The 26502-nt window shown below is 44.6% G+C and overlaps 1 protein-coding gene across 2 annotated transcripts in view; it reads right to left on the reverse strand.

Moving 5' to 3' along the window:
- Positions 1–817: 817 nt before the first annotated feature.
- The window catches only part of LOC113015673 (uncharacterized protein C1orf21 homolog), a 31088-nt gene continuing 5403 nt past the window's right edge, over positions 818–26502 (reverse strand). Inside the window, exons 2-7 of one of the 2 annotated variants that reach the window (XM_026157781.1) lie at positions 18494–18569; positions 17170–17299; positions 5808–5890; positions 4712–4779; positions 3781–3841; positions 818–2395 (exon numbers count right to left, since the gene is read on the reverse strand). In XM_026157781.1, the coding sequence (XP_026013566.1) occupies positions 2348–2395; positions 3781–3841; positions 4712–4779; positions 5808–5890; positions 17170–17260 (351 nt within the window). In that variant the 5' untranslated portion in view covers positions 17261–17299; positions 18494–18569 and the 3' untranslated portion in view covers positions 818–2347. The remainder of the gene's footprint in view (positions 2396–3780; positions 3842–4711; positions 4780–5807; positions 5891–17169; positions 17300–18493; positions 18570–26502) is intronic. The other variant, XM_026157780.1, reaches the window with a different exon arrangement.

Here is a 26502-nt window from a genome sequence, read left to right on the forward strand (position 1 = left end):
TCACATTTTCCCCATCAAACCATCCTTCAGAGAGCTTAAAAACTGACACCCACTCCACCCAACAATTTTTATCAAAAAGGATTCCAGGTAAAATTTCAGCGAAGTAAAGGCCAACACCACAGCCTCAACAGACCCCTGTTCATCTTTACCAGCATGAATGATATTCATTCAGCTGTGTGCCTGCTGCAGCACACTCCTACATCAAGTCTGAGGGGATATACGAGCATATGATTTAAATATATTTTATATTTATATGATTTGTGAGACGAGGTCGTGTCCCCCTGCATGTTTTACAATTAAGCTTGTAGATCGTGTTGTTTTAAGCAGGATTTCGTTGCCTCCTGAAGCTCTTTGAATAATCTTTGTGCTTGAGAGATGTCACGCTGACCTCCGCTTGACAGTTGGGCTGAATTAGCTCATGCACCCGGAGGGCTCACATTTATATAGATAAATAATTTCAAGAGCCGTGATTTGAATACTCATTGGAGAATTGCTGACATCTAACTGATTTATTTTGACCTAGAAAAAAAAATGTGAGTGCCCACGAAGTTGTTGATCATGGCCAAAATATGTTTATATGTATTTATTAGAACGCCTGCAGAGCAGACTGCAGTACTGAGTCTGTGCCAGCAGGTGGCAGAGCACAGCGCTGCAGTTATGAATGAATGTGCTCTGACTGCATGGCTTCAGGCAGCATGACCACAGAAAAATAGACTGACTTCTCCCTCCTCAGTGCACTGCCGGCATCATGGCGCTCCATTACTCTGCTCCGAGTAGCGGGGGCGCGCACGCGCACATTAACATGGTACACACAGGATCAGAGCTTCTGCGCTTTCTATTTTTAATAGAAAAAAGTATTTAAAATAATACAACAGTAAGTATCCAGTAAAGATGACAACAGCAACAAAACAAAACAAATCAAAGAAAAAGAAAAAAAAGTGATTAGGTCTGTGTCTCCACGGCAACCATGCATCCTCCCCTTACGCTCAGCCCAGTTTGCTGCTTCAGTGCCAGTGTGTGTGTGTGTGTGTGTGTGTGTGTGTGTGTGCGCGCGTGTGTGTGAACACTCAGCCAAAGCAGAAATGTGGAGCTACATGGAACACCTCTGACTGATGCACATGACAGTCTGCTGGTGAAATGAGGAGAACACATTAATGTGTTTGAGTGACTCATATCGATACGCCGAACGTGTGCTGGAATGCGTGTGTGCTACCATATGTACAAGAATAGACTGCACGTGCACGTGAGCACGGCTCTGCCAGGTTCTGGTAAAAGGTGGAGGACGGATTGGGTTGAGACACAGATGCGGTGAATTATGCAGCTTCACTCTGATTGCTGTGGCGGTGAGGGCGATAATGGCTTTGATGAGGATACACTACGATGGAAGCCAAGAGTAAAACAAACTGAAGAAAAGAACATCATGGAAGGGAAGGGCTTGAGTGAATGATTGGCTGGAACAGAATAAAAAACAAAAACAAAAAACAAAAACAGGGTCCTTGACTTCAAGGCAGGAGGAGTTGAGTTTCAAATCACCAGCTCGCTCCATATTCTCTCTTATTAAAATATCCCCAAAATATTCCCCCCTTTCTCCGCCTTCCCTCTTCCTCCCTCACCCGTTCTCTCAGGCTGCCGCGGCCCAGGCCAGCCTGACTGTAGCCAGGCAGGCCAAAGAGTTCAGTGTGGATCCTGGTAGTGTTAGATATCTCCTTCCCTGCGCTCTTTCTTCTCCACTCGTGCATCTCGAGACACCCACCAACATGTTCCTCCTTCCTGGGCCTCCGTATTTGGGAAGTTCTTTTGTCCAATTGCAGAGGTTAAATATAGACAGACAGACAGACAGACAGACAGGAGGACAGATGGAGGCCTGCGAAGCCGCCTTTATCCAGCTCGAGGAAACGGCCGTGCCCAACCCGTCAGAGGCGAGTTCACGCGATGTGTGCACATCCGTCACTGCGTCATCCTCCATCCCTCCCTCCTTTCATCTGCCTGTCACTTCATCCCTCGCCACCTCCATCTGTCCACCCGGGGCCTGAAGGGGTGAGGCGCTAAGTAAGGAGGGCTGTGTATAGTCTCTGAAGAAAGTTTTCTTTATGCCATTCTCTCTCTCTGTCTCAAGCATCCCCCACTCTTTCGCTTGTATTTAAAGTATTATCTTTGCCACATGTTCAACAACTCACAAAATCATACCAACATAAAGTGTCCTGTCAACACCCCATTGGTCAAACACTGATTTAGCGCTCTCTCAGGCACACACACACACACACACACACACACACACACACACACACACACACACACACACACACGGTGAGGCTCTCTGTGGGGGTGACTCCTGGGGGCCTCTGTGCTATGTCCCATCTTCCTCCTCCTCCTCCTCCGAACAGTAGTCTCGTCCCTGCAAACAAAAGCATGACTATGAGAAGAGCCGACACCTGTTACACCACCTCATTTACACAGACCACCATCAGTCTGCAGGCACCCGATAAAGTGCTTAAAGGTGGGCTAAACTAGCTGCTCTCCTTTCCTCTGCAGAGCTTCTCCAACTCTCCTCAAAAAAGCTCTGAAATCACAGGATGCCTCAGAAGGACGCCGAGTGCAGTACTGTAATATTTCCACTCTGTATTACTTTATAGTAATGATGCTTTTCAAATTAAAAGACTTTTACTTCAACGTTAATGTGACAGATATGTTTTCTTTTTTCAGATTTGCAGATTGCACTCATAATGTTTTGATTAAAACACCAGACAGTAATTAAAGCTCTGTTAACGGGCTTTATTTTTGGGCCACATTAACATATTATGACCCGATTGCATTTATACAAGAAAACAGCAGCCTAGTAAAAATCCATCATGTAACCCTATCCATCAGACTCTGCAGCAAGTATCACTATCATTCATCTGGAAATCTGTTTTTTTCCTCCAGCATTCGCCGTCATTCTCATTTGTGTAGCTCTCTGTTGACGTCAAACAAGTCACAGAGCTGATTTATAGAATCGCATTAAATCTGTGGCATGGCTGGAACACGGCTTTAACTACACACACTGCAGTCACAGACCATAATAGCTGTGACTGTTTGGAGGCAACATCCAGTCTGATTTTAGGTCCCCGTCACACAGGCCTAGAGACCGGTTGCAGAGCGGTTGCTGGCAGTTGCACCTCCCCGTGATTTGGTCACTCATAATTTGCAGGGAACATTCAAACTTCTCCAAGTTTCATAACAGTTTAAAAGCGAAGATGACTGCACTTCTTTACGTTATTTAAAAAAATGTTCCACCTCTCATCCAAGAGGCTCCTTGGGGTCTGATGGATGAGAAGGAACGCCTTTGAAAAAGACCACGGTGACCAAAAACCTACATGGACGTACTCTCCGATTTCAGCTGCAACCAAAACAGGTCCCAGGATGCAACTTTTATTCGCAACTCCTGGAATCAACTCCAGATGTTTGAAATATATCGAATACACCAACATTTTACTATCTTCACGCTGTAGCTACATTTCCTCATCCACGTTTCAAGGCCGAGGTGAAAATTTTAATCCGTCATAGCGAAGCTGAATCGAGGATTACTCATTTCACTTTGGGTGCTTCTGACTGTTTATGAGCTTGCAGCGTAATTCAAGAGGCAGACTAAGAGCAGCGAGCGCTCATCACCGTGGCGATCACCTGTTCCTCCCCCTCAGTGAGGGAGATGTTTAATGGTTTAGGATCCAGCTGTTATTTTAAATGCCCTGCCCCTCCTTCACTGCAACCCTCCCCAACAAACCCCACTTCCGGCCTCCTCACCTTCTCAATCTTCTCATCCAGCATCCTGAAAAATTCCTGCTGGCTTTCTGACGTGTGAATGCTGAGAGACACAGACACAAATGGAAAAGTTAGAGAGGGGGGGAGAGGAAGTTGGAGGATGGAGATGAGGAGGAGGGGGGAGGCAACAAATACATCATGAGAATTTTCCATTACAACCCCCCCACACACACATACAGCACAGACACGCACACACATCCCTCACCGCAGTGTGAGAAACAGTTCTGTTTGGAGGATTTTAAAAGATCATTTAATAAAGAATTAATGCAGCAAAAGACTAAAGACTGCAGCCGGCAGCAGCCGTGATGTACGCACGCAGAGGCTCATCAACATGCACGCAGCGGGGGCCGGCCACGAGGCAGGATTACAAAAGCCAGACACAAAATATCGCTCGCTTCACGTCATAACATTAACATACTGAGGTGACAACTTAATGGAAGCAGCCGCTTATGAACGCATCAGTTCAGCCAGATTCAGACGCGCTTCAGTAATAATTTCTGTTTGTTTTCATTAGAACTCGTCAGAATAAAAAGGCTCCGGCTTGAATTCGAGTGAAATAACGTTCAGCCTGATAACTTCGGCTTATTTTTCATTCGCAAGATTATTTCACATTTTTCTAGGTCCCCTTTCTACTGGCTGCATGGCTCTGAGAGGGGGCCCCCGCCACAGTTTAAGAACCTCCGGCTCAACAGTTCATTTTGAACGTTGAAAACAGACGAAATCAGCGTGGAAACAGAAAGAGAAACTGTGGCTTCCTCTGTCACAAAACAAAAAGAAAATATATTACGTAATGTGAGCAAACTGTACCTTTGACATTTGTCATTCAAATTACCGAAGTTGCCCATAAAGAATAGATGTTATTATTTATTCCCACTGCATGTTTACGAGATTAAACCCGCTACTCATGACTTACTTGGATTTGATGTTTGGTGCAGGAACCTCTTTCTGCTGTTTGCCCTTGTGCTGGACATTACTCTTCTCCTGAAAACGCACGCACATGCACACCATTAGTTTTCATTATCAGCTGATAGATACGTTTAAAACAAACAGCTACATCACTGGAAGCAAATGTCACATCAAACCTGGATTATCAAATTACAATCCTCACCCAGACGGCACTGCGTGACGGGCGTGGGACACGGGAAAGAGGCATAATGTACGTATGCCTAATAAAACTGATTATCGGCTCTGATGAAGGTTGATCACCATGCATGCGTTTCCTGCTGTGTTTCCGCATCATGCATTTTCCACCTCTGAGTCTCTGAGTGAGGATTACTTTGTGAGAGCAAGCAGCTACACGGATGCTGGTCAGACCGCAAACGGCAGACGGACCGGGCTATGTAAAAACGCAGCTTGTGTCTTACAACAACTCATTTGGCGCTATATAAATAAAACTGCATTGAATACAGTCCTTATCTGTTGTGTGTGTCTGTACTGAAAATGCGCATGTGAGACAGTATGACTCATGACTGCAGACCAAAACTACCTACAGGTAAAATAAAATAACGTGAACCTGAATATGAAGGCAGACCTAATTTACATGACGCTCATTCTTTTCAGTCAGTTAGTGATCTGGAGAGGATAAAAACCTGTTTTTGCAAGTTTCACCTTTTGAGGAATAATGCATCCAAACATTATTATGTAACAGGGAAGCTGTTCTGCAAATTTCTGAAGCAGAATGACTTTCCCAGTCACGATATAGTACGTCTTTGCACCACTGAAGACCTAAAAGTTTTGCAGGAGGGAGTGAAACCAACCGAGCGATCAGCCCACACATTCCACACACGCCTCATGTTGTTTCTACCTGCATGCGAGGCAAGTTTTGTGTGTGTTTTTTGCACTAAGACAATGTGTGTGTGCGTGCAGGCTGGTCAGGCTGATGGAGCCGCCTCTGGACACAAACAGCAGTCTGTTCGCCTCATCTGATGGACTGTCAGGAAAAGGTCTGCGAGTCTGTGAGCCGATGACAGGCTGTCAGCGGATGGTGTGTGCGTGTTTGTGTGTCTCACCAGGTTCTCCTGGTTGCGTGCATTCACTCGGTTTTCATCCCCTCTCATGTACTTCACCTCCTCCACTCCCTTCTTGTATTCGTCTGGAAAGAGAGAGAATGAGGGATGATTAAAGGAGGGAGGAAAGAACAATAAGTTGCATTTATCAGAAGAAACAGGGACCAAATTCCTTTCAGAAATAGTTTAAGAACGGCTCGTCAGCCTTACTGTAACCTCGCTGCAACAGCAACATGGCCAACGACTATTCCATTGATTGTTGTTATAATTGGTTCAAGGTAATCTGATAACTATGACCTGATGGGGTGTACTGAAAAGTGGAGATGACAGCTGAGGGATAAGCAGGAGGACACAAGTTTCCATTTTAGCTACAGCAATTCATCTGATGAGAGAGAAAGCAACGACGGGCAGACACCGAGGGAGAATAAGTGAGTAGTGGGTATGTGAAATGAGAGGAGACGAAAAGGGGGGGGAAGAAAAAAGAGGCGATAAGGAGGAGTAAGCTGCAGGGGATTTAAGATCAGTTAAACAGCTTCTGGGCTTCATGGACAGCTTAGACGGTTAAGACAGTTAAGACAAACTCAGAGGCAGCAAGAGCGTTGGCCATCACCAAACGGCGCAACCATCTGCACGGTTCAACCACCGCGCCCAGAACGTCCGGCCTCAATCAAGCCCACAGCTCAGACTCAGGGCAATAAATCATCCAAAGTTATTTTCCCGATACCGTCCGAGCCCCGATGATTAGCCCAAGAACAGCCAAGATATCGCGATGCACACAGTCAACCCACACAAGTGCAAACTGTGCAAACTAACGATCGACAGCCGATACTCATTACGGATCTTATCATTAAGTCCATAAACAAATATCACAGTCCTTTATGACTTCCACTCGGGTGGTTCTGTTTCTGGTTTTCACTGTGTCCACGAACGCGATCGCTTGAAGAGTTTTGAATGCCATGTGATCAAACTTTGTGGGGGGCGTAGAGCGGGGTCGTGTTTACAACCTGGCTCGTGTCCATTGAGGCCTTCAAGGTCAACTTCATGATTTTGTCATGAAAACTGACAAAAAGCCTTAGAACGTGTGCATACAGGGAGTGCAGAATTATTAGGAAAGTTGTATTTTTGAGGAATAACTTTATTATTGAACAACAACCATGTTGTCAATGAATCCAAAAAACTCATTAATATCAAAGCTGAATGTTTTTGGAAGTAGTTTTTAGTTTGTTTTTACTTTTAGCTATTTTAGGGGGATATCTGTGTGTGCAGGTGACTATTACTGTGCATAATTATTAGGCAACTTAACAAAAAACAAATATATACCCATTTCAATTATTTATTTTTACCAGTGACACCAATATAACATCTCCACATTCACAAATATACATTTCTGACATTCAAAAACAAAACAAAAACAAATCAGCGACCAATATAGCCACCTTTCTTTGCAAGGACACTCAAAAGCCTGCCATCCATGGATTCTGTCAGTGTTTTGATCTGTTCACCATCAACATTGCGTGCAGCAGCAACCACAGCCTCCCAGACACTGTTCAGAGAGGTGTACTGTTTTCCCTCCTTGTAAATCTCACATTTGATGATGGACCACAGGTTCTCAATGGGGTTCAGATCAGGTGAACAAGGTGGCCATGTCATTAGTTTTTCTTCTTTTATACCCTTTCTTGCCAGCCACGCTGTGGAGTACTTGGACGCGTGTGATGGAGCATTGTCCTGCATGAAAATCGTGTTTTTCTTGAAGGATGCAGACTACTTCCTGTACCACTGCTTGAAGGTGTCTTCCAGAAACTGGTAGTAGGACTGGGAGTTGAGCTTGACTCCATCCTCAACCCGAAAAGGCCCCACAAGCTCATCTTTGATGATACCAGCCCAAACCAGTACTCCACCTCCACCTTGCTGGCGTCTGAGTCGGACTAGAGCTCTCTGTGCCCTTTACCAATCCAGCCACGGACCCATCCATCTGGCCCATCAAGACTCACTCTCATTTCATCAGTCCATAAAACCTTAGAAAAACCAGTCTCGAGATATTTCTTGGCCCAGTCTTGACGTTTCAGCTTGTGTGTCTTGTTCAGTGGTGGTCGTCTTTCAGCCTTTCTTACCTTGGCCATGTTTCTGAGTATTGCACACCTTGTGCTTTTGGGCACTCCAGTGATGTTGCAGCTCTGAAATATGGCCAAACTGGTGGCAAGTGGCATCTTGGCAGCTGCACGCTTGACTTTTCTCAGTTCATGGGCAGTTATTTGGCGCCTTGGTTTTTCCACACGCTTCTTGCGACCCTGTTGACTATTTTGAATGAAACGCTTGATTGTTCGATGATCACGCTTCAGAAGCTTTGCAATTTTGAGACTGCTGCATCCCTCTGCAAGATATCTCACTATTTTTGACTTTTCTGAGCCTGTCAAGTCCTTCTTTTGACCCATTTTGCCAAAGGAAAGGACGTTGCCTAATAATTATGCACACCTGATATAGGGTGTTGATGTCATTAGACCACACCCCTTCTCATTACAGAGATGCACATCACCTAATATGCTTAATTGGTAGTAGGCTTTCGAGCCTATACAGCTTGGAGTAAGACAACATGCATGAAGAGGATGATGTGGACAAAATACTCATTTGCCTAATAATTCTGCACTCCCTGTATGGTCAAAATATAAAAAGTAAGATTTCAAATGTCAGATTTGACCTCTGACCCTCCTTTATGGTGAACAGACTGATCTGAAGGTCAGGACCTGAGTTATTTAAATGTTGCACTGACAACATGCTTACAGGGAATGTCACACAGGGATCGTGTTACTTTATTATGACTTTTTTTAGACACATAACAGTAACAGATTAGAACCGTTTCAATAAATGTACAATTACTAAATGTGTAACCGATGGAGTGAATGCTACATGTGTACTATATGCACATGAATATATGGAAGATACTCTACTATTCCCTTAAAAGTACACAGTGCCCAGAGAGCGAGCTGCCTGGGCGGATGTTTGTGCTCTCTGGCTGCTTCTTGTTGTATTTTAGATGACATTAATGAGCCTTTAAAGACCAAAGTGAACACACTGTACAGTTCCAGTATGATGAGGCCTACTGCCAGCCATGTGTTTATCATGTTTATTGATGATTATTAATGATCAGTGATGTGGGACGCATTGGAATGGTTTTAGGACCTTTAGACAAGCTCTTATTAAGAGTGACCGTAACGTGAAATGATATGTACGGCACATTTGCGTAACCCCGAGCCCCGCCTAACCTTGAGCAACAACACAAGCTCTGCTGACTACCTCGTAACTGATAAAGCAGCTGAGAAGGCGATAAGTACCAGTGGCTTTATCTCTTACACACTTTGTATTTTGCCCCCACGCTCTCTCTGCAGCGTGTCTGTCGGCGTGACGTCCGTCTGTGCCCCCGCGTACCCGGCTGAAGGGTTCGCCCAACTCCTCACCTGATGTGTGCTTAAGCCCACGATCACCTGTGTTTTTACATCGCGCACGTGTGTCTTTAGAGCCGAAATAATTAGCGAGAGAAAGAGAGAACGCTGGCAGAGATGAAGAGAAAGAGACGAGAGAAACAAATGCCAGCTCCTTTTCTGCTGTTTGTCTCAGGAATGTAAACGAGTCGGAGCAAAGCAGCTCCTGTCTGAACATGCCGACAAACACACACATACGGCGCTGTAACACAGCACAGGCTCACCGAGCTCAGGTCTGCTCTGTAAACACAAGTGCATACGGTGCTACTGTAGGAAACAGTACTAAGAGCTATTTCCTCTGCTCTCCTGATGGCAGAGGGGAAACAGCATCAATTTCAAGCTATATAATCTGTTTTTTTAGGGCAGAGACAAACGAACAGAGGGGGTAAAATTAGCAGCAGCTGCTGGATTTACACTAAATCAGCCTAAACTGGAATTTTAAAGCAAGCATTGAGGAGCATGTGGCATTATAATTTGGGTGAGCTGCAGCCTGAGAGGTTAAAGTGTTTGAATGTTCTGCTTCTGTCACAGGATGGCAGCTGAACGCGACGATAAACGGTAGACAGATCAAAGTGACCCAGCTTGCACCAATCAAGAGTCATCACATCACAGACTTTGCTTCGATTTAGATAGGAGCAAAGAAAGTGGTCACGCTGCGCGAGTTGTATGTGAAGCGTGCGTGCGTGCGTGCGTGCGTGCGCGTGGCACGCTGTGTCACAAGAGATGACATGGGTGTTTCGTCACATCGATGCTGGGCTCGCTTTGGGTGAGAGGGAGGGAGCCCGTCGGAGAGGGGAGAGATGAAAGGGAAGAACTATTTTGAGAAGCCGCGATTTTGTGATGTGGACGTCGTTCACATCTCTGATTACAGAGCGGCGCTCCGCGCTGACCCTAAGATACCAGCAGTCAGAGTGTGTGTGCGCGTGTGTTCACATGTGTGTGTGTGCACAAGCATGTTTCATTGCAGATAGAAATGGAAACGTCTTTGAATCAGCACGTTTGTCATTTCATGCGAGTGCAGTGTTTGTTTGGGTATGAGTCATTTAAATCGCCTTATTTAAGCGTGTGTGTGTGTGTGTGTGTCTGCTCTCATAGCTCTCGCTGGCCTGTCCTGTGGCTATGTCACTCTGTCCTTCCTGCTGTGTGTCCTCCCTCTCAGCCAGCCTGGCTACAAGCCATCATCGGTCTGGCCGTGACACTCACACCTGAACGCGAACCCTCATCTCTAAACAGGCGCACACACACCAACCATCGCTCCAATGAAATGACTATCAGCTTTGAAAGGAGAAGAGAGAAAAATAATTGTTTATGATATTTTGAACAGAAATCTTGCCGGCAGGGATAAAATGATGAAAAGCAGGAAGAGAACGATCTCAAACAGTTTATTACTGCAAGGCCCGTTTAACATTTCAGCTGGAGTCACTGAACTATCGGAGGAAGGTTATACAGTTAACTACAACTGAACTAAAGCACTGGCTGTGGGAACACATTAGGCAACACCTTGCTAATGCTTCAGAACCATCTTTATACTTTATGGCACAGATTCAGCACACTGCTGGAAACATCCCTGACAGCTGCTGCATCCATGACGTTTACCGCATCCTAAAGTTGCTCTATTGGATCAGATTCATCATCACGAACAAACCAGTTTGAGACTATCTGAGCTATCGGAAGATGGGTACGGTGTGGACTGGCTCTTACATAGAGCTTTTCTACTCAAAGCATCAGCGTCAGAAAGCCTGGGGTGGCTTTAGCTCAGGTGGTAGAGCAGGTTGCCTACTAATCGGAAAGTTGGTGGTTTGACTCCAGTCTGCATGCAACAACTGAAGTGTGAATGTGTGAATGTTAGCTGGGTGAGCTGGTGCAGACTGCAGCTTCACTTTCCTGTATGTAGCTCACAGGAGCCGTTGCAGCCCATGTGCTTCAAGCTTCAACATGCTACGGATTCAGAGATGTTCTTCTGCACACCTAGTTTGTAATGAGTGGTTATTTGAGTTATTGTTGCCTTCCTTCAGCTCAAAGCAGCCAAACCAGTCGAATCATATCATCTCTGTGACGGCGGAGACGGCCACGTCGGAAAATCCCAGCAGAGCAACAGTATCTGAAGCACTCACACCAACAACTACATTTACAGTCACTTAAAATCACCTTCCTTCCCCACCCTGGCAATTAGTCTGAACTTCAGGACATCTTGAAAATGTCTACACGCCTCAGTGCCCTGAGTTCCTGCCATGTGATTGGCTAATTAGATGTCCGTATTAGATTAGACTGAGAGGTCACGACTGACTCAGAGCCCTTACGTGTTTATTAAAATGCCAAAAAGATACTCTGATATCTCATCTCTGAGTAATACTCCCACACATTATCACCGAAATAGCAAACTGATAACACAACTAATAAAAGTTATTGACTCATGATTAATCAGTAAAGTAAGTAAGAGATGCAGGAGACACGCCGGGTGCCGATATGTGTTTCCAGAGACTGACACAGCTGCTCACAAATGAAAGTCAGTTACAGCTTGTCTCTCACTGTCACTAAAACTCTTCCAAGATGAAAGGAACCTGAGGAAAGTCTCATCTGTGTGAAAACAGTCAAACTTCACGTAAAAAGAAATAAAAACATTAAGTGGAATTTGCAGTGTTGGGACAGCTTCTCAGAAATATCCAACACTGAGACAGATCATGCTTTTGTTTGATGAAGGCTCTCGTCTGATCTGTCGTAACGAGAAAGTTACAAGCGGAGAAGATTAGCGCAGGCTCTCTGCTCATCTGCGAGCTGAGCTGATGGATTCAATAAGTAAACTTTACTGCATAAACACGACTTTCAGAGAACTCTTACATACGGATGAGACCTCCTGTATGCATAAAGAGCTTAAACACTTCTTGTGTGCATTAGAGCCTCTCCTTGATTATCCCAGTGACATCAGGGGATGGATGGCACCGAATACCCTTAATTTTAAAGGAAAAAAAAGATTGGGGTCATGCTTTTTAAATCCAGTAGCTCCAGCTGTATCCCTACCTTTGACTTTTCCTCCTTGGCCATACATGAAAAATCCAGCATCACTAATTTAGGTGTGAAAATGGACCCCAGCCTAAAACTTAACCGCCACATGCAAGTCGAGTCCTCCCTGTTTTTAAGTGCTTTCAGTTGAGGCAGCTGTCAAAAATCAAGCCCATCCTGTCTAGATCCCACCTAAAGGCATCACCTCTCGTCTGGATTATTGTTACTCTGCCTCCCTCTCACGTCTACACCCGTTACAAAAACGCTGCTGCACGATTTTCACGACCCTGTCGGCTTGTGGCCTTCATCGGGGTCATGATGAAGCCGAAACGCGTTGGTCTGGTAACCTAATAACTTCTCCATGCACCTGGGACGTAGGTGAAATTGTGCCAGAAAAGCAAACAAGAGCACATAACTCAGATTTTAGCGTAGTACTATTTCAAATCTGGCATTTATGAATGAACTTGTAGCTGATTCAATGTTTTACACTTGATCTCTCATTTTTTTCTACAGCACTTATGTTGTTTTTAAGTGCTTTGGAAATAAAGTGATGATCGTGATGATGAAGTGCATGGGAGCAGATATGCATACACAGACACTTAAATGCTCATTTCCAGCTCCACAAATTTTGTTGTTGGACTCCAGAGTAGCTTCCTGTGATTTTCTGCTTAAAACAATCTTTATTTATCTTATACTGGACCTCAGGACATACTTTAAACCAACCTGCTTTCTGATTGGCTGCCTTTCACAGAAGATTTCAGCCGCAGGTGGTTGGTACCAAGGTCGGTATGACCATCCACCATTTTAACAGTAGAAAATGAGGAAAGGAACAACAGGTCAGCACAGGGCTGGACTGTATTTGAGCTGTCTGTGCATGACTCTGAGTTAGCTTCCTCTTTAGTTCAACTTCTGTAATCAGCTGTGGAGCTTGTGGCTTCTGAAGATCACTGAATGAATCAGGTTTTTTTTGCCTCCCCTCTGAACACAGTCCCACTTAACCACTGAGCTGCTGATGAGCCCTCTATTAAAAACGCAACATACCTTTAAAATCAAGGTCCATTTAACCCAACATCTGCTGTCAGGGGTCACACAAAGGTCATTATCAACCCAAGTTAACCTCTGGTTTCTCAATGATCACGTTCACATGACGGAGGCGGTGTTGTATGATTCACTAGAACCACAGACAGGCCTATTGTCAGCAGACCAGTTGAAAAAACTGACAGATGAGCAGTGTTTAAAAGCTCTGTACGGATGATCATCACTACAAAGAGCTGGTGCATTTGTAAAGTTTAAAGGAAGGAGTGTAATTGAACTGATTAGTATTACATCACTGAGTTCACTGAGACTCGGGAAAATCTGACAGATGAAATCCGTGTTCAGATATGCGGAAGACAGTGTCGGTTTTTAAAATCTCTCAGCTGCAGCCCCGAGAGTGTGAGAGCAGGTACAGAACAAGTATAAAAGCACAATTCAAATGTCAGCCTAGCGCACATGCAAATGTGATATAAAGGTCAACAAGTACAAACATAGGTGCCTTGTTTTCAGATATTAGAGCTGATAGGGAGGATAAAATTAGTAGAAATCTATTTTTCTACTAATGTGCGTCAGGGAAAGACAATACTTTAAAAACTTCCTCTTACTCTCAGCACACTGAGGTCTGAGGCATCTTTCCAGGTCGCAGCCTGCTCTGCAGCAGGTTGTGTCTGCAGCAGAAGTTAACATTGCGATGTATACCAGCAAGAAGTGAACTGCCTTCATAATACTGAAAACCTTCTTCTCCTCCTTCTTTTCCATAAGTGGTCGTCACAGCAGACCATCTGCCCCCATCCCAGCATCCACCTCTGTCACACCGACCCTCTGCATGTCCTCCTTCACTACATCCATGAATCTTCTTCATCATCCTCTCTGCCTCTGCTGCACATGTGCAACCCATTTCTGCCTCTCTGACTCTGAGCTGCCCCTCTGATGGATTCATTTCTAATGCTGCTCTCACCTCTGGTTCCAAGTCTATCTTTCCATCCCAGGGATTGAACCGGTGACCTTCAGGTCTGTGCGCTGCCCCAGAGAGGAGTCGTTTTCACTCGGCACGCAACGTACACAGAAACGATGTCCTTTGTGACTTTGGGCTGTCAGCTGTGTTTTGTGTTCCTCGAGTTTAACAGGGAACCGACGGCACAATCGGTTAATTCAAGAAAGCAACTGGTCTGTTTTGTTTTTTTCATCTGCGATAATATTTCCAAGGTCTGATTCTCATTCGGCAGTCCGATAAAGAAAGCCCCGAGTTTCTTTGAACAATAATTTCTGAGCAATCCCGTTTTACTCCCAGGAAGTGATTGTAGCGTTGTCTGCTTGTGGCACAGAAGGACAGTAACGTGTTCATTCAGTGAGACAGTCGAACCTTTCAGCACAAAAACTGAGATAAACACTGAAACTGCACACCGCCTTGTTTTCTATAAATGTTGAGCTGCCACATATACAATCAGATATACTTGCTATCTCCACTCTAATCTCCTCTGACTGTAATTATTACAGACATCAGCAGCACGATGTTGTGGAGAGTGTTGCTATTTTCCCTCGTCGTCCCCTCAGCGTTTGTGTAATGGAGCTGAGCCTTTTCCGGTTATTGTGTGAGAGCGACTGAGAGAGGGTTGGGGAGGGGAGGGCAGGGCATTTGGGGGGTTGGTTAGGGTTAGCGGCCGGAGTCTGAATATCTGGGACATACAAATACACACTCACGCACACAGAGGGCACAAGGACAGACTGATTGCCAGACAATCTGTTGGAGGCAGATCTGCATGAGCATGAATAGGGCTTACTGTCTAACTGAGCACACTGATATGAAAACATCAGCGCATACGTGAATACAAACACACCGACGCGCAGCCCGCTGGGGTTACACTTGTGTGCGTAGACTGACCAGAGCCGACCAGTGTTTTCCGCCTAAGTCATGAGAAGTAAACCGGATGCTGCGAGCCAGTTTGGCAGCGGTTGTAAAGGGCGGCAAGTCGAGTGGGAAAGAATGACTGCACAGTATGTGACGACAGCGACAGCAGAAAGATGTGCACGCGAAGCGGGTGAAGATAAGGAAGGGGGGCATTAAGAAGGGAGATGCTTTTGGGGTTTTGAGGCCTGGGATAACTCTAATCCGCACAATCCAGGTCACTTCCATCTCTACCTTCACACACACACACACACACACACACACACACACCTCGGATATTCATATCTTGTGGGGACATCTAATTGACATAATGCTTTCCCTGGCCCCTTACCCTTAACCTAACCATCAAAAATGAATGCCTAACCCTAGCCCTTACCCTAAATATAACTATAACCCAAATGTAACCCTGACGCTAAAACCACATTTTGAGCCTCAAAAATGCCTTAAAATGTGTGGTCCCCATAAGGGCTGTTGGCCCCCACAAGTATTGTAATTGTCCAATTTTTGGTCCCCACAAAGATATCCCCACACACACTCAAATAGTAGTCCAACCCATGCACTGCCATTCCAGATTTCCCTTTAACCAACTGACAGTGAGACTAGGGGATAGGATGGGACTAAGAGGGAGGAAGGAGGGGATGTGAAAGGACACAAGGTTCTGACCTAATGTTGTGCCAAAGAAGAGAGGAAAAGAGCTGGGAGAAACACTGGGAGATGAAGGCAGGAAGAGAAGGAGGAGGGAGGAGAAGGGGGTGCAGAGACCCAAAATAGTGTGACAGAGAGAAAAAGGAAGAGAAGAGCGAGGCCTTGAAAGGGGGGACGGGAAGACACAGAAGTTGAGAATAGATTGAAGAAAGAAAAAAAAAGGCCTGCAGCGCCAAAATACGTCACTCTCTTCCTCTCTCAAGGAAAAAAATGTTCATCTCATTGCTCTCCTTCATGTCTCCTTGCCGTGTTCTGGCGCTGCTCAGAAGACAAAGCGGGAGACGAGAGGGCAAAAGAGAACAGAGAGGAGCACGAAACAGGGCAGGAGCAGAGTTAGAGAGGGGTTACAGGGAGGAGGTGAGAGGCTGGAGAGGAGTTAGAAAGATCAGAGGGAGAGGGGGATGACAGATAGACAGAGAGAGGGGACCTCCTGTGGATCATCATCTGCCACATCCATTCACCCGCCTGCAGCTATACCAGAGTGTTGCTCCTAATTCTTAATCGCTGTTAATCCCTCCGCCACCCATCATCTCTCTCCGGCTCCAGCTTTTATTCCTGCCCCTCATTACACAACAGCCGGCTACACGCTGCTAAAGCAAAGGGAGCAACTAAGGACTGTAGTATATTCATTACTAATGAATCTCTCTGCATTTTTTATTAATCAAATCTACAAAATTAGGTCGTGTTTGGGAGACACATTTGTAGAAAGTGAGCATTGTTAAAACTGTTGTTCTTTTGAGCTAATCCAGCTGTTTTCAAACCTTTCTGGCTGGTTACCAAAGCAGTATGGACTCATGATGCCCATCAAATAGCCTTTGTCTGCTTTGTGACAGCAGTTTACCATTTACAGTTTCAGAAACCTTCACTTTTTACATTTTTAGCATTTGATGTCAGCGAGAAGACGTTTCTCTGTTGTTCTACTCTAATAAAAACGCAAGAATAGCAATATGGAGATGGAACGAACACGCCAGGTCCCATCCAAGGACACGACTCAACGCCGTCATCTCACTAACTGGTTACTTCCTCTCTTACACGAACTGTCAACACAGACATCTCCAATAAAAGCGGAGGTGTTGACAGTTATTGTCTGAATTGGAGAACTTTACACTCCGCCGAAGTACCGTGAGCTGTAACAATGAGGATGTATATTGTGTGGGCAGGCGGGGTAATGGGTCCACGCTGAGCAATCAACTGAGTGAAATGGAGCAGTGAAGATTTTATTGACATCCGTTCGCGAACTGACCGGTGAAGACGTCGCCGTTGCTGTAGGCCTTGCCGCGTCCCTCCTCATCGCTGGGCACGGCCGACACCTGCTTGGCCGAGGTGCAGCCCATGGCCTCACACTCTGAAACTTCTCCTCATCGCACTCTCACCTGCACAGAGAGAGAAAACAAGACTTCGTATTCACGACAGACACAATAAAACGAACAGCGCTGTTGTTTTTACGGCGCTCTGTCAAACATGATCGACGGTTTGAGCTTTTATGGCGACTCCCGATCGGTGCAAAATGTCGTTTATGTTGTTTTTTTTCCATGCAGCACAACCCTCAGAGATGACTTGTCTTCATTTTCCCATCCTTTCCATGCCTCTGAATCAGGAAACCAAAGCACACTTCACAGAAGTGTGAATTCACACCTGGCGTTAAGAGGCTCAGTAGAAAGAGAAATGCACATTTATAGCGCATGCTGCAGGTTATTACTTCCTCATAAGAGTTTCTTTCAGAGCTAAAAATAGCCACTGCCATTAAATACATGGAGCAGCAGCAGCAGGGGTGCAGTGCAGGGTAAATAAAGAGCATAACCCATCTGATATATGCTTTATGCTTTTTATTCTTGTTATACAAAACACCTAAAAAAACTAAAAGAAATGCATAAATAAATAAATGTGTTTTGTGAAACTGAACACAAATGTATTTAAATGTGAAAACTTACAGAGCTAGTCACACCTGAATATTTGGACTTTTGATCTGAAAACATTACTAAGTGATGTTTATAGAAAACCTCTTGGTTGCCTGCGCAAGCAGCAACATCAGCATCCGTACCTTTGGCTGCTTGGTGAATATTCACCACCCTCAAAGTTCTGTTTGTCTCCAGCTGTTAAATGTCCAGTTCCCTCTTTTGCTAAATGCCAAACTATGTTCCTCCGATAGATGTTTGCCGTCTGTCTGCAGTGGGCCGTGAAACTGCCAGTGTAAAATACACTGTGTCTGTGAAAACTAAATTAACGGGTGAGCTAAGAGAGTGAAGCTGTTGGTCTAAACAACCAAAAATAATTAGCTGAACTCTACCAGTATCACAGGAGCTGCAGGTGGGCTGATCAGTGACACAGTTCAGGTGTTATTTAGTCTTTGGATTCATTAATACAGAGTTAATGACTCTGCACTTATCACAGTCATTAATTGCAGAGTTAAACTAAAAACTAATTACAGCACAGCCCGCATAGATTTTGTGCCAGATAGCAATGCTGATTTTTATTAGTGAGAAGATAATATTAATATAATCCCCAGTATAAGTGGCTGCAAACGAAAAATACCAAGTTCAAGGACAGGGGAGGAGACACAAACCAACCTCAGGGGGTCACGAGTCCAAACATCTGGCATCAAAATCTGCCAAAGCTGCTGAAACTACCCCTTCTTCTAATATCCTGCAAAAAATTCAACATAAAAAGAATAGGTACATATTACTATATATAAATAGCTCATTAGAAACCTCACCTAAAATTACACCAAGCGTTTCCAGTAGTGACAGTGCATGTATATCATGAGTTATCTGAAATGTAGGAGAAAAAGGCAACTTCAGATGACCCCTCCCTGATTTGTTCAACTGTCTGTCCAAAGTTCATGAATGTAAATGTCTGACTAGCTGTATTTATGAAGTTACACAGAAAAGGAGAAGTGATGGGATTTTATGGGAACTACATAGCAAGTTAATGTGATTATTGCACCACTATCTGCTCAGTAGTGATGCTTCTCTGCTACATGAAGCCAACATTGCTGAAGAGATAAACCCTTCCCTAGATTACACCAATTTGTGTTACCATCCATTAAAAATAAACAAACAAAAAAAAATTGTTTTGCATATCGGGCACCATGATATAAGGATGCACTGATCTGTTGACACAGAGTAAAAATCCAATAGCTGTGTTAAATGAGCGAGGTGTTCCTACTCTGAGGAAGACACTGCGATTATTCTTATATGGACTGTTAACATCATCAGGATCAACAACAAAAGTGTAAACAGGACTGCGATGCATAAAATGAACGATAAAGTCTCTCTACATGAGCAAATGCTGCTCTGCTACTGACTGTGACACAGCAAACGCAGAGCAACAGAGAGCCACGTTCACCGCATCAGCATCGACCTTTTCCAGTCCGGATATCCAATCCAAATATCAGATTGGTGATCTGATCTACCTGGAACATCGGCGATACGAATACGGCTCTGTGCTATTATACTGTTTGGCCTGTTCATGCTGTTGGTAAACTGATATACTTAAAATTTGAAATGAATATTTTATTTCTAGATAGACAGACATTGCATATATGCTAAAAAGTGTAATTTTGGCCTGTTGCTAGGCGGTTGCTAGCCATGCATAATGAAACTTTTGTGGATATGAGTTTGATGTCACTCCCCTGAAACACATTTTTTTTATGAGGTGTTGAAAGTTCATAAATGCTAAAAACGAATAGTTTTCATCTGTTGCTAGGCAACTTGATGCATTTTTAATGCCTGATATAGATGAGAACCATCAGATAAGTAGTAAAGCACCTGTAGTTCAAGTTTGAGTGCAGATGGTCTCGGAGGAGTTTACAGACAAAGACACCAACAGACTGATTTTATGCATTACAGTAATATTTTCACTTTCAGCAAACCTGTAACCTGTAAACCAGTCTGACTCGGCCGTTAAGTCTCTGTAATTACTTCAACGCACACACACACACACACACACACACACACACACACACCTGATTAAATCTGTGCCGCCGGTACATAAATAATAAGAGGCAGGGTGAGGAAGAGGCTTTTTGAAGACACTGAAAATAGAGAGAAAAAGACAAAGAGAGGGAGGGTGGGTTGAGCTGAAGGGGGACAAGGTGGAAGGAAAAGGTCTACAATAGGTGGGACAGAAAGGGTCCAGAGAGGAGGACGAGTGCACAGCTTCAAAAGAACGCCGCCTGGCCCTCGCTGCTCCTTCAGAGCGTTTGAAGTTGACAGGAGGCCGTCTTTAGGTTGCGGCCCACCAGCTTCCATCTCACTGGATATGACACAAAGCACCAGGTGCACAGCGCTCGAGTACCTGCGTGTGCAGGTACTATGTAGCCCAGAATTTACTGGCCAGTATTATCAGCAAACTAAGCTGCTGCTGTTCCCTTTATCACAGGCTGCTTCATTCACTGTCACTTGGCAGGTTGTCACTCGGTGAGGCAGCAGAGGAGTGTCGAGGAGACTGCAACAATTCTCAGGAACAAACCATACATAGCAAAAAAAAGAAGCATCCTGAAATTAATTATCTTTCGTTGCTCCTTTGAGACTCTGAGGTGTGTGAATATTCAGTGCAAGATGAGAGAACTCATATATGAATCCCTTTCTCAGCTCTGCAGGAGAAAAGACATTAATCTCTGGAGCCTGAGCAGAGCTTACACATGAATTTCTCTAAGGGCCTACAGGCAAGAGGGAGTAATACCTTGCGGGCAAGAATCCAGACACTTAGACACACACATGCAAGCTCGGGATGAGTGTGTAGGGTCACCTGTGGCTTGAGTAGGAGTTCTGGTCTAGAGAGCAGCTTATCAGCCCGTCCCAGGCAGCCTGGGATACCTCTTACTACAACTACCACTCTGGAACAACTCAATTATGCCTCACATGTGCTCATAAAGCCACCATCACCTCACACACAGCTGGGAGATCTTAATGCAGCAGTCTGAGGCACGCTGTCGTAAAGACACAGCAATAATCGCATCCCGCATTATCTGTCTCTTGACATTGGCACATAAATGAGGGAAGAAGCACGAGGCATGCACCTGGAAACGCTGCCGGAGGAGCCCATGTTATCTGTCAGAGTTACATCACAGTGAAGTGGAGAATCAAACGCCAGAGATGGAGAAAAAAAAGATAGAAAAAGAACATGCCAACAAAGGTAACGGGAGAGAGGACACCAAGAGCGAGCAGTCAAGTCTCTCTTCACTATTAGCGTACAACTGAAGTGAATATTAGATGAACAAAGCACAGAAACTCCCTTTCCGAAAACCACCGGAGGACGTACGCTGAGAAATGTGAGCAGCCGTGATAGACGTGAAGTTTCAAAGGGTCTCTAGTGTGTGGGCAGCATCTGTTTGAAGGCTTTGATTTGTGTGTATTGAAACATCAAATTGTGAGTAGGAGCAGGCTTAAAATAGACCTAGCACTCCCAGAGCTATTGTTGTGTGCAGGGATAATGCTAGGCTGTGGATCCTTAGGCCAAGCTGCTATTACTCGGGTTATGCATATAAGCTACAGCCAGAACGGCAGACTATTACACAGCCAAACACACCTATAAATAAATAACACCAAGGCCAAAGGCTCAGACATTCTTCAGTGGCGCATAATTCAAGAAGTCACATCCTTTCAAAATCAGACTTCTGCTCATTTTAACACTTGGTCTTCTCACAAGCATCACAAAAATCTTTGGCAGGTTTTAACGAGGAATGCTTACATGAAGGGTTGAGTGTTGGTTTCATCATAGATAATATATTTTCAGAGCTGCACAATCAGAAACACATGTAGAGGTTTGAACACCAGACACCCAACAATATATATTATGTCCTTCAAGTTCAACTTTATCAGTATTTGTTTTATCTATTATGGTGTAGTTATCTCACTTCGGTTATTTTTTGCTGCCAAACCTACTGAGATATTGCTAAGACAGAATCAGTCTGCAAACAATCTACTAAAAGTCTTCCAACAGACTGCCAACAGACTGCCAACAGTCTGCCAACAGTCTGCCAACAGTCTGCCAGAAGTCTGCTACAAGTCTGCCAACAGACTTCCAATAGTCTACCAACAGTCTGCCATTGAACTGGGTCATTTCCATTGTTTGCTGATGATTCACCAATTAGCTGTGATAAGTCATCAAAAATCACACATTTGTTGTTGCCTACATGGACAGAATTTCACATTTAATCAAACTTCATAATAATAATAATAATAATAATAATAATAATAATAATAATAATAATAATACTTTAAAGAATTCATAATCTGCACACAAAATATGGAGATACCAATCTGAATTGATTCTCCAGTTTTAAACCTCCACCTCTAAACACGTGCATTTTGCTCAAAATATGTCTTAAATCGCCACTGTAACACATCAGTATTAACAATGCAAATGTGAAAATTGTTTTTTGGTTGACGTTTTTTTTTTTTTTTAATTAAGTCAATTTTTACCTCTTTATGTAGAGCAAAGTGCAGGTAAATGGCTTTTTGAGGGAACTGCACAGTTTAATTTACAAACTACAATAAAACGCTTCGACAAAAAGCCACCAAAGGCTCGTCCACTGTGCTGCTGCACGAGCCGCGCTGGCATTGTACGTTTGCACGTGTTCCACTGTACAGTGAGATCAGTGCATACACTTTTAGGACTGGCAACTCCAGCAGGAATCAGCCCGAGTTAGTACTGAGCTCTGCCCAATGCGCTATTCTGTGCCACGTGCAAAACCACAGTGGGGCGTTGCTCAGCTTTGATTTAAATACGGGAAAAAAAATCCACACCACAGTGTGGGCCAGCTGTTGAGACGGAAAAAAAATGTGCTCAGCCAATTTTTACCTATTGAAGACGTGTTACAAATAAATAAGTAAAAACTGGGAGTTCTGCAGTGTGTGAGCTCTGTTTTTTCCAGTGTTGATTTAACCCACAGGACAGCAGGACTGAGCTGCTCTGTAGATGCTCAAGTGTGTCAATGGGACAAGCCTGGCAACTCAGTGTATACACACACGGGCCATGTTGGCTCACAAGCTTGTGAGCCAACATGGCCCGATAAACATCCAGTGTGTGAAAAGGATAAAAGGTTCTTAACACCAACTGGCACACGACCGCCTCTGGATCCAGATGCTCAAGATTCATTATGAGCATATGGGCCAAAACAGAGGGGCAACCCAGTTTAAAGATAAAGAAGTTGTGATGTCAGCTAGCAGCTCTTGCGTCATTCAAGCCGATCTTACCCCAGATTTGGCGCAGAGCCTCCTGTTGCTGTTTCACCTCGTAACCAATTGTAAGCAGTTTGAAACAATAATCCTGAGCCAGGCGATACAAAGAGCTCTTCTTAAATGCAGACCAAGTTGTATATTTAACACATGGCAAATAACCAGACCCTGAAAATTATTTGGCAAACACAGAGGCCTGCCCATGCCTGCATATGTTGGTGTGGGACGTGACCTGCCCTCAGGTCTGTGAACAAGCCTCCTTTACAAGTCAGTTTGTTAAAGGAGGAACTCAGAAAGCGCTGTGAGGAAGATGTGAATGCTTGCACAAACACAGGTCGTGCACACAGACCGAGTAGTGTGCAGTGCAAGGGTTTCTCAAATGCAAGATTGTGCCAGAGGGAGCACAAGCAACCACAGAGCCTGAAAAACGGGCCAAACAAAGGCGGAAAACTGGTTGAAGCATAGCAGAGAGTTTTTGTTTAACGGGTTTATTTCTGTGCGTGAACTGGACGTGTACGTTTATCAGTTCCCACCGTAAAGCTCCCGGCTGTGATGGGGAAGTGCTCGCTCAGCAGCCATTTAAGCCTCAGGGAGAGTGACTTCAGGGCAGCCTCACCTGTGACGACACAGCGACAGTTTCTATCTTTGCTTCATCATCTTCACAGCTGAGTGCTGAGCTACGCTTTAGAAACTGCATGTCAAAAACACAAAAAAGGTTTGGATGCGCTTTAAATCTAAAACAAAAAAAAAGAAGAAGAAGAGAGAATTCAGTGGTTTGAAACGGCTCAAAGCCTATATTTAATTGAAAATAGTACAAAACACAACATATCATTAGGCTCTTTTTGAGTTTACTGCAAGGAGCACATCTCCCTCGGTGACGTGCAGCGAGCGTGGGCAGCTGGACTTTCAGAGCGGTCATGATGTAATACATGCAGTCTTGGCTGACATAATTAAGGACTTCCATGAAAACACAAAAGCTCATCTGGAATGCAGCATGTGTATAACATTCAGCATTAATGGTGCCTTCTCAGGTGGAACATCTACTGATATCATCAGCCAACTAGCCTCTCTCCCCCTTTATCCAAACCGGAGCTGCGACTGCGCGCCCTGTGTGACCTGCGTCACCGTCGCTGCCTCTGATACTGCAGTTTCAAAGGTGGACGCCAGATCTGCAACCACTCAGTGTCAGTTAACGTCTTGAAAACAACCTTGGAGCATCAAGACGTTGATAAAACAGGGATGAGATAGAGTCAGTCTGATATCTGTTTGGGGCTGAATGGAGTCAAGTTTACAATTATATGTAGTCTGCAATGACGCAGCATTTAACTGTGATAAACAGATCAAATCTGTTTCCGTCTAAATGCACACAAATTCACAGTAACTACTTAGATCCAGAATCCAGCCTCCAGCCTAACTTCCGTGAGCTGAGACAGAAATTTAGAAATTTGTCCTCCAATAGTGACGTAGGTGCTGCAGGATGGTGACAGCCTTGCTTTTATACATGATTATAGCCAGAATACAACCAGCTGAACGGTAACCAGTTGGTTGGAGTAACTCCTTGGACTTTAAGCAATTCAATGTAGTCACCACCCACCAATTTTTCCTAGTCACAAGGAAGTTGCCATCCTATTTTTACTCCAGTGAGATGGAGCCAGTAACTGTTTCCCTTGGTTGAGTAAAGCCAGCAACATGATTCACATCATTTTCATACTCAAACAATCCAATGACCCCTGGTGCACTGTAGATTGAGGCATAATCTTTTAGATCAAAAAAGTGCTTCATCATAGGCTTCCCCTGCAATTTCATGGAGCGCAGCAGCATGACAAGATAACAATACGCGACATTCATTCGCTCACAGCTCTGCTCTGTCCTCAAGAGACCCCATAACACCCCAAATACAGCCGGTGCAAAGAAATATGGCAACACATGAAGCTATAAACCACCACAAGTCTATCCTCTGAATATGGAATAAACACCTGCAAGTGTTTGAGGTTTGGATGTTTTCTCTGCGGCACTCGGTCATATGCTGGCTCCCTAACTTGGCACTCTGTCATCAAAAATTTGAGAACACCACGGGACAACTGGGCCTCGATCCATGCCAGGAAAGAGTCCTCACAGCATATCAGAGCCACTGGATCCCTCACTGTAGGGGTCACAAGTTCACAATTTTCTCTGAATTATTCATCCTTCTGTATGTGATGATAGAGGACAACTCCAGAAAAAAGTATGTACAGCTAAAATAAGCAAACAGTAAAGCTCCCTGAGGGAAAAAATATTGCTCTGCATAATTAACACTTTAAAAATCCTTATTTATCTTATACTCAACCCCCTCAGTTCAGCTTATGTGATAAAATCTATGACTAAGTGAGAAAATCTGATTGACAAATCATCTCGTATGTACTAGTCATGTTGCATAACTCATAGTGAGAACGCAAACACACTGCACCAGCTGACCTAATAAACACTCGGCTCAAAAATCAAAACGCTCCACCTGGAGTCACTGCAAATGACTCGTACGGCGAATCGCGAGCTGCGGCGTGTTGAGCGTGTCTTTGCATCTCTATGTGACAGAGCACAGTGCCGGCAACTCGTGGGCCAGTGCGCCATAATATTTACTCTAGCCAGGCAGCAAATGCTGCACCTCTCCTCCTGTCCCACTTTAGGCACTCCATCAGCCTGACAAGCCTGGGAAGTCATGCCAACACACACGCACGTACACACACACAGGCCGGTGGACAGTAAAGGTCCATCATGAGTGTTCTGCTGCTGCTTGTGTGCCTCTCTTCTCTCTTTTTCACCGTCTGCCGTTGAGTGGCTCTTTCCTCTTCCTCTCACTGTAGTAATGAGGATGACAAGCAGCCATGGGTGGAGGAGTGGACGTGGAAACAGAGGGGACCCTGTTCTGCTGAGTGAAACTTAAGCCCGGCCTTGTGACTGACAATGAGAGGCATATTGTGCAGAACTGAGGCATGTGCTGGTGAAGAAGCTGGAGTAAGCTGTAGACAAGCTTTTATGTATTTTTGGGAAGAGGCCAGTGTTGTTACTACAGGCCCACAGAAGTTTGCACGGCTCTCACCATTTCCTTTCAGTGCTGTCACTCAGAGAGAGAGCAAAGAAAGAGCAGTTAAGCACTCTAATTGAAACGTGAGCTGCATTAAGCCGTATCTCGGTACAGGTAAAAATAATCAAGCCATAGAGAAACGAATGATTTCAACTAATGCAGGCTAGACTAGAGGATAAAATGTCTCCTCTGAGGCCTGCAAATGGCTGGCGTTAGTAGCACTCAGTTCCCTGAAAGAGCAAAAGGCAGGTAGTCATTTCTGTGGGACTGAGGCGAAAGCAGGTCAGAGCCTAAGGTGGCTGACTGACAAGATTTCAAAGCAAAACAGCGGAAA

This window comes from Astatotilapia calliptera, chromosome 23 (genome assembly GCF_900246225.1).
Source record: "Astatotilapia calliptera chromosome 23, fAstCal1.2, whole genome shotgun sequence".
NCBI classification, from domain to species: domain Eukaryota; kingdom Metazoa; phylum Chordata; class Actinopteri; order Cichliformes; family Cichlidae; genus Astatotilapia; species Astatotilapia calliptera.